Raw genomic sequence first — 9,919 nt, 5'->3', positions numbered from 1 at the left:
TAAATGGTTCATTTAATTATCGTTTCCATGTTCATCAAGTTGATAAGTAGCACTATTTCTTAACCGTTTTTCTTAACTGCCTAAGCGACTATTTTATTATCTTTTACCACCTATTCTTTAAATCATGCTATTTAAAAAGTGTCAAAATCTTGTAGTAGATTCGACAGCCTTCTTATTAAATGCGCCAATAAATGTAATAACAATTTATACAAATTGATTTTATTAAATTTTTATGTTAGGTTTTAGGACAAAACATTTACACAATTCAAGAAGTTGTTGATGAAATAAAAGATGAGAATACTAGGCAAAGGCTCTCTGTTTTACCATATAAATTACTCATTAAGGAACCACAAAAGGAACACTTTAAAGCTGGTATAAAATATTATTAATACAATTTTTTATTTATAACCAACTGTTTAAATTAATAACTAATTAATGAATATATTTTAATACAGTATACAATATCTATTTTATGCACATTTATTGGAATTGACTAGCATCTAATATTACATTTTTAATGATTTGGTCTTTTCTGAATTATGTATATTACCGATTTTTATATATTAATTTTTACTGGTCTATAAAACTCTCATGTCAGAAAATTGTGATTAATGGTGATTTTATTAAACTCTCTAACTCCCCTCTGAGTCTCAACTATTTTTAAGTGAGTTGGGATTGTAAATATTTTTTTAAGCTATTTCAATTTATAACTAATAAATAATAATAATAAATTATGGTATGATTTTATATTAATTTGTTCATTTTACATTATTTTATAACATTATAAAAAAAGAGTTTAAAAAATTTTTATATTGTAGATTTGGTTAAGTCAGAAAGAAGTTTTTTTTTTCTATGGATTGGGGATGCATTGTGTTAAAAAAATTATTTCTTGCATATCTATTAATTAACCCTAATGTGCTATACTTTGGTCTTCTTGAAGAAATACATTAAAAATTGAATTTTCAATAAAAAAAATTGTAGTCCACCAAAAATTTTTGCCTGTTGTCAATTGTATTTGGATAATAATTATATTTGACCTAGACTGGCTGATTTTTAAACCCAACACGGATATTTATAAACCATTTTTGGGCTTGGTTCTGGGCATGTTGGTCTCTGTTTATTAGATATAAATGTACAAAAATGTGAGAATTAATTTATTAAATTTTTTTTTAAAGACAAGGAGATATATTCTATTAGTTATTTATTTTTTATTTATATACAACATTTTGAGTTGTTTTGTATTATATTTTTTGATATACTTTATAATTGATTAAATATTGTTAAATATTTTTTCTTAAAGTGGTTGAAGCTGCCAAAACAACTGGGGATTTCTCTGTCCTCTCATTGACCGACATAAAATTGATTGCACTTGCTTATGAATATTATCTGGAAGGGATTCGAGATAAGGTTTAAACCCTAAATTTGATATTATAATTAAAAAAAATAATGATTATTAATGTTTCATATAAAATAAAAAAAATGAGAATTTAAGTTTATTACTGTCAGAGATATTGAAATTTATAAAAAGTCTGATTAAGACAAATTTTTCTAAGCTCTGGACTGTGCAATTGGCTTTTTAGTCTGGTACAGGCAAAAAAAAATTGATAAATATATATATATAATTTAATTTATGGGATAATTTATCAATAAGTATGTTAATAATAAATGTTTTGCAATCTAATTTGTAGGGCTGTGCCGATCCACATATTCACCGATCCGATATTTTCCGATAATGCTTCATAACCGATATCAAGTACCGATCCGATATTTATACTGATTTTTAATCACCCCCGTTTGAACCAAATGTAATTAAAAAATCAATATTTTTTATGCAAAAAATCGAATTATGAATTTAATTTTTTTATTTCTACAATTAAGACTATAATAAAAAATTATGTATTTAATAATAGTTGGTATGAATTATAATATATTAGATTTTTTTAATAAATATGAGAGCCTCCAGATTTTCTGGGAATAAGCTTCTACGATATGGACTATCTATATTTCCTGCCGTGCTGAAGGCAGACTCAGATGATTCCACAGATAACGCATTTTGCAATATTATCTTTATATTTATAATTCAGATACCTTATTTAAAAAAATTCTTTTATTTAAAGTATAAATAAAAAAATTGGCGTTATTTTAAAAGATTTAAAATAAATAAAACTTTGGGTGTTCCTTTCTATTTTTATAAAAAAAAACTTATAAAATACTATAAATCTATTTTTAAAAAATAAATTAAATTTAAAAAAATTATTTAGAAAACATTATAATAATAAAAAATAAATAACATAAAATAAAATAACAAAAAAAAGAAAAGAAAAGTAAAAAGATCAGATCCGTTTTTTACAGGTATTGGCCCGATCGGATATTTTCGGAAAACGCTAAATATCGGTAACGATCCGATCCGATATTTAATATCGGCACAGCCCTACTAATTTGCATAAAATATTACGGAATATAAAGTGTGTTCATTAATGAGATTTGAGTCAAAAAATATTAGCTAAGCTTCCAGATTTTGCTAAAACAAGCCTCACTTCTAACTTTTGGCACTAATCTCTTAGCCTGGGTAATTATCTAAATCTTAAATTAGACAAAAAAAGATTGACTTAACCTTTTATAGCACCACGTGATACCTATTATTTAACATTAATTTGCTTACATTTCCGTAATATATTTTTTTAAACATTATTTTGTTTAATATTTATCGTATTTATAAATAGCCGCTTGACTTTATATATCACGTGTAGAACGTATGATTTCTTTGTCCCAAAAAAGTATAAAAGGGACAAGATTTTATAATCATTTTTATTTTTTTATAATTTTGATGTATTGGTTGGCCAATAAAATTAGTAGTTTAAAATTTATCAATTTTATTTGATTTGTGTTGGTAAATTGTGTGATTTATACTGGGTAGAGAGTTATATTATCAACAATAACTCTGGCTATTATTATTTTCAGAAAAACAAATTAATATTACTACCATCAGATCGATACTTCGGGTATTGGTAACAGCAAACAAATACTAATCAGTTATTTCATTTTTTTTCTATATTACTTTTAAGTGTTAAAAAATCTGTGGCCTAATTTTGCTCTATAAAAAAAATGCGATTTTAGGCAAACGAATTGCTTCCTCCTTCATCAAAAGAACAAATTTTAACCACAAATCATTTAAATACCACGAATAATTTATCTACCACATGTGCCACTATTACGAATGTATGGAACACGAACAAAACAATTGACAAACGAAAAATTATAGAAGCAGACGATAAAATCTTTGGTTTTTATTCCCCGGCTCACTCAGCTCTCAATAAAAAAGATGACGATGTTATCCGGGATTTGACTTTACAAATGATGGAAAAAATAATGATCGAACAACAAGTACGCGCCTATCAATATCTTTATTTTATTCATATATATCAAGAACTCATTGTTTCTGATTGGCGGGTAAGAATATATATCAATTTATTGTAACACCAATCAATAACAAATTATAACTAAAGCATAATAATGAAAATAATAGTATAATGATTGCGATTTAATATTATCGATTGCGAATATCAAGTAAATCGTTATATATTTTTAACACCCAACCACGAATTATATAATATCTAATTTATTGACATCTTTTACTGACATTGACAGTTTATACGATAAGCTTGATCACACCTCCCCCTTTACTTTGCCTATAAGCTCATAACAAGGTGGGAGTTGACATGATTGCTTGACATATTTTTTTTGAAATGATGGTTCTCTTTGAACTAATTTATCTTTGCCTCGGATATGAGGACAACAGGGCTTATATAACTCCAATCACCATCTTCCCTCTTTGGAGATTTGTTTCAAATGATCGACAATATTTAAGCTTTTGATATGATTTGGTTACTACAATAAATTGGTATATATATATCCTTACTCATCGATTAGAAACAAGTCAATCCAAGACGCGTTCTTGATATACCAATCTCAAAAGTCTCCATTTGTTAATTTAAAATTTATGAAAACAACGATAATGTATACAACATCGACAGTTATGAAGTGCAACTATGTTCCTGACTTCATCGAAACTTATGATGGTGACCTAGCAGCAGAAATGGTGGCGTCGCTAATAGGTTAAGCATACTTAAAATATCTATATAAGTTTAAATAGTAAAACCTTAATAAATTATGGGATGCAGGCTCTAATGAATGGAAGGACATTTTCTCGGTTTACCGAAATTGAAAAGAAGATTTTTGGTCGATTCAGTCTTTGCGTGCTTTAACTAAGCACTTACCTGCTACAAATCTCTTAAGAGGGGGCCTGATGGTGATTGGAGAGTACAAGAGCCCCCTAGGGTTAAATATGCCGAAAAAGAGTTTATTTAGAAAGATACGAACAGAGAGAAGCCCAGGTTATGTGTTGTACTCATATCCGTGACTAAGGTAAGGTAAATTAGGACAAAGAGAACCATTATGCTGGCCAATGACTATTCTGGATATACGAAGAAAGGTATACGGGCAAAGTTCTCAGTTGACAATGCTAAGCTCATCAATGTAGTTCATTAATCTGCCTATTGATCTTCCGGAAGGACTATACTCAAGCAGTTAAGGTTAACAAACGTTGCAATTTCCGAATGTATCATATTTGGACTTGAAAATAAATAGCATTCCAGTAGGTGCAGCTAGACACTTTGTAGCAGAAGCTTTGCTCAAACGAAAATATCTCTAATGCCAAACTAATATCTATACGTACGTTATACAAATGCAATATACTTTAAATATAAAACTCCTTTTGCATCATCTTTAATATTATTCCCTTGCTTTCCATCCTGTCATATATCACATCTAGTTATTCTCATCGATTCCTAACGTTGCTATTTGATTGGCTATCATCGCATCTCTTTATTCATGGTTCATCATTTTGTCTTAACGACGGTGCAATTATATTTTCTTCATCTATGTCCAAGCAATCATCTTTCCACTAGCATCGATTCTTTGTCACCTCATCATTCGCTTGCCAGGTATACTTGTTTCAATTTGTATTTTACTTCTGTGAAATCCCTTACTTTTATTTTACATTCTTTTCTTTTCAATTTTTTTTAATATTATTTTTCTTCACTTTTTTTTTACTTTTTTTTTTGCATTTCATCTTTTAAAAATCAAATCCTAATGTAAATTCATTAACACCAATATACCTGATATTTTAATTACTAAGTTCAACAAAAATATTTCTAATTAAAATTTATATGCAAGTTTATTTTAATAATTAATCTCCGATAAAAACAACACACTTCTTTAAACTATATACATATCAACCTATTATATTTATCTTTCTTTAACCAAGTTCATAACATTAAAAATATTATTTTTCTCACTTAACTACTTCATTAGCACAAACCGCCTATATAAATTTTCCATGTATATTCCTTTTTTTTTATACCTTCCAACACTGTAATATTCTTGCCTCTTTGTCGAAAATCTATTTGGTTTGATCCATGAATATTTTATTTTTGAAATTAGACTGATGATCTAAGAGCCACCTGATTACTAGCCTCAATTCTGCACCATTTGTTAAATATTGAATGAATAATCTTCCATGGGTCGCATATAACCCGAAGGACCAGGTTTCCTCATTTAAGATAAGTAGCAGATGAGTGCACTTGAATCACACCAAGACTGAGAAGACCAAAATATTCTTTTCAGATCAGTAAACTCAAAAAATGCCCCTCCATTTATTAGATCCGGTATGATACCTTCGGAACTTGCAACGTCTTTTAATCCTAACTGTTTGACTACAGTCCTTGTGAAAGCTTAATGTGCATCTTGATGGATTGCATTAATGAACCTGCAGTCTTACTCAGGAACTTTGCCCTTATCGCTTTCTTTATATATCCAGAGGTTGGTCCCTGGCCGGTATGATGGTTCTCTTTGAACCAGTTTACATTTGCCTCATATATGAGGATAACATAACTTGAGGGCCTCTTTAGTTGTAGCATTCTTAGGTAACTCTTTTACTCTTTGGTATATTAAATTATGGGGCTTTGATTACGACTCCAATCATCAGGTTCCTTCTTCGGAGGTTCGTAGCAAATGAGTTCACGGTTGACAAAGACTGAGCCGACCAAAATCTTTCCAATTTCAGTAAACTCAGAAAATTCCCTTTGTTTATTATATTATATATCCCATAATTATTATGGTTTTCAGTCTAGGAATTGGGCTAGCGATTTCTCTTTTGAATCTTCTTTATGTGCCCAACACCCAACTTTTCGTCATTAGTTAACCCTCCATCCCTGCTGCTAAACCACCTGTATAAGTTACGTTGAAATTAGGAACATCTGTGTTCACCATATTCAAAACTGTTTTGGTTTAATACATTATCGTTGTTCTCATCAAATTTTAATTTATTAAAAAGGGTCTTCGAGATTGGGGAATACTATTTAGAACTCTTCTTGCGTTGAATTGTTTCTGATTGACGAGTAAAAATATATATATCAATTTATTGTAATGTCAATCAGTATCAAATCCTATCTAAAGAATATTTAGAAAATAATAATGTATATAGTCGATAACAAAATATATAATTTAAAACATTCAATCGCGAATTATATTTGTCTAATTTAGACATATCTTTTTAACTGACATTGACAGTTTCATATATACGAAAATCTCGATCACGACAATATGTATAATTAAAACCACATTGACCTTTATGATGGAGACTGCCAAAGGCATTGGTATTGTTATTTAATTTAATTTCCATTTGGATAGCTATAATATATATTTAAAAATTCGTTATTTCTGGTAAGCATCTTTAGCCTAGTCGATAAGAGCCTCGTTTGTCAATCCGATGGTTCTGGGTTCGAATCCACCAAATATAATATTGTGGGTCACACTCAGATCGCGAAATCTCGTGACATTTTTGCAAAATACTCTTTTTTTTACAATTGGATCCATTCTATCATCACCTAAAAGCCCGAATTTTAATAACTATTATACAAATTGTGTTGTCTTATCACATTGGTGCAAATTATTTGTAATATTTTAATCTCCTGCACAAATTTTTTAAAAAGATCACTTACGAAGTTTCGTACTGTGACCGACAATGCATGACTGAAACGGGAAAAGTTATGTGTAAATTTTTTAAAAATAATGCAGAAATATATTTAATCTAACTTTTAAATTTGATCACAGTGGAAATGTTATCATTTAGCTTTGTTATTTAAAATTAATAATATTTTACAGTGCATAGACTCACCAGTTGAAAACACTTCCTCAAAATCAGATGTTATTGAGATGGTTGATACGGATGAAATGGGCGACGCAGACGATACATATTCTATAAATTCGGAAACAGGTAATATTTTAAAATCTTTTGACAATAATTATCAATTTATAGAAAATTTTTGAAATGCATTGTTATACGATAAATAAAAATTACAAAAAAAAATCATCTGTTTCGATTCCACTGAACAATAGTCCAGATTGTTAAGATTTTATTTATATTAGGATTGATTAATTGGTAAATATTAAATTAACAATACTACTTTAATGAATTTACAAGAATTTTATTATAATTTAATTTACAAATATTAAGCGCAATCGCGAGCAGACGAAAACGAAGAAGAAGGATGGATTACCCCCGGAAACTTAGCCGTGCATATAAAGTATTTATTCTATAATCAAATCAACCCCCCCCCCATCCGCATTTCCCCCTGTATATTGATTTGGTTTGATCACCGAATTGATTTTTCAAAGCACAAACATCTAATGATCAAACTAGTGATTCTCCTGATTATAAATTCTCTTGAGGGACCATAACCCTAGTTTGCCAGAGAAATTACTTAACATTTCCTACCCACCAGGGTCATAAAAATAAACATATGTAACATTTCATAGGAATTCGGGGGAATGTGATTGGACCCAATTACAGGAAGAAAGTGATCTGAATAATGGTCGATCCTCAGACGACGACGAGGAGGACGGAAAGGATTTAGAAAAGAAACGAGTAGGTGACGCGAATAATACGAGTAGCGATTACGTAGCGTGCCTAACGGACGATTTCGCTATGCAGGTTTCGTGTTTTTCGTTTTTTTTTCTCTCTTCTCTCATAAAAGTTTCACTTTTTAAATTTTAGATTAGACATTTTTTTTTCGATTCAAATGAAACAACCACCTATCTAATTTGGTCAATTGAGAATCAAAGTGGTCAATGCCATCCATTCCGGGCTAAAGCTTAATTTAAAATTCATCAATTGATTAATTAATTTAGCGGAGCATTTTTTGATTATTACCAAAAAAATTCTTAATTAATAAACACATGATTTGAAAATAAACAACGCGTTTTGTTAAAATAAAATAATTTGCTAGAATGTTTTGTTCAAATTGAAAATCCCTGTGAGATCATCGAGGAATGGCGGAATCATACAAGCCATAAAAGAATACGTTTTATTCTGCAAGGCTTGCTACAAGTAAAAAAAAAGCATTCAAACCACCATTTTTTATTCTTTTTTTTATGGGGTTCAAACCCAGTTTCATAAAATAAATTAACTTCTCCCCCCCCCCTTCAAAGAACGACTACGGACACACATAAGAAATTTTGTAAGCATTGCGGTAACAAGTCTCTTACGCGCGTCGCTTACTCTGTTGACGCGGAAGGAAACAGAGCTCTTCGTATAAATCCACAAAAAATGGTCGGTAGAAGGAGAACTAAGGTATGATATATTATTTTAATTATTTGAGATAAATTAAATAAGAAATTTGGAAAACGATTACAACGGAATGAAAGATGGTAAGTAAGAAAATATATTAGCGCTATTGGGAGGAAAGAAAGAAGCAAATAGACATTTTGACAGTAGGAAACATGATAATTTGGTGAAATACATATATTTTAAAAATTTTCGGGGATAGATTTGAGAATTAACCGTAGGTGAGGTCTTATATTCCAGTTATGTATGATCACTCTTGGGAGTTTTGTAAGACTATCGATTTCTTTAAATGTCAAGAAAGTATAAGTCACGAAGGACATTAATTTACTTTATAAGGAAGATGCAATAAATTTAAAGGGGAAACTGATTAATGCAAAATACTAATGTTGTTAAATTAACCAATTACATTTTTAGGTTATATGTTACTGGAACCAGTTACATTTTATAACAAGTAACTGGAACTAGTTTTTTTATAGCCATATCTTGTAATTATAACGAAAAGTAATTTGAACAAACACTACGAAATGCTTATATAGATATATTTTAAACCTATTTAAACCCATCTTACATTATTTAATTTATAAATACGATAGTTTTCCTTGCCAGCCCCAGCTGCGGGAAAGCATCCCAAACATTCGATTGTCCTCAAAGAGGGCCAAAAATTGGCCCATAACGAAGCTCCCCGTGATAGAAACCGGAAAAGGAAATACGTTGAATCGGGGACCAATTTTGCGGGAGATTCTCCTTTCTCCAAAACAGACATCGAATCTAGGGCATTCTTGGTTTCGGGATTGAGATCAAGGAGATGACAATTTTTTTCTTTAAATGAAAATTTCTCACTTTTGTAAAAATTTGTTTTCTTTCATTTCTATTTATATTGTTATGTGCAATGCGAACATAAAATATATTTTATTATTTTGAAAAATTTATATATTTTGTTTTAAAAAATAATTTAGTGAAAGATAGATTAGGAGAAAAAAACTTATAGGAATTTAAACATTTTTGAATTGTTGATTGGCGAGAAAATCTTTAAAATAATAGAGAAATTTTCTATTATTTAACATTATTTTTTTTTAAAAGAAAAGTTATTTATTTATAATAATATAATTTAAATTTCTAAATGAGAGGAAAATAATTTATGAATTGAAATTATCATTAATATTTAAAAAATACATTAAGAAACAAATCATAAAATTAAAATATAACATTAAAGGGAATAATTCTTTCCCTAAA

General features: G+C 29.2%; 1 protein-coding gene across 1 annotated transcript; it reads left to right on the top strand.

Annotated features, from left to right (window-relative positions):
- Positions 1-110: 110 nt before the first annotated feature.
- Positions 111-9,597, top strand: LOC135925139 (RNA-binding protein NOB1-like). Its single transcript, XM_065460340.1, has 10 exons — positions 111-193; positions 240-372; positions 1,301-1,407; positions 3,118-3,384; positions 7,225-7,336; positions 7,577-7,646; positions 7,879-8,053; positions 8,349-8,449; positions 8,551-8,692; positions 9,280-9,597. The coding sequence occupies exons 1-10, from the start codon at positions 125-127 to the stop codon at positions 9,493-9,495; spliced, it is 1,392 nt and encodes a 463-aa protein (XP_065316412.1). The 5' UTR covers positions 111-124; the 3' UTR covers positions 9,496-9,597.
- The last annotated feature ends 322 nt before the right edge of the window (positions 9,598-9,919 follow it).

Source organism: Gordionus sp. m RMFG-2023, chromosome 2 (genome assembly GCF_954871325.1).
Source record: "Gordionus sp. m RMFG-2023 chromosome 2, tfGorSpeb1-WG-v2, whole genome shotgun sequence".
NCBI classification, from domain to species: Eukaryota; Metazoa; Nematomorpha; class Gordioida; order Chordodea; family Parachordodidae; genus Gordionus; species Gordionus sp. m RMFG-2023.
This window is presented reverse-complemented; position numbering and strand designations above follow the sequence as displayed.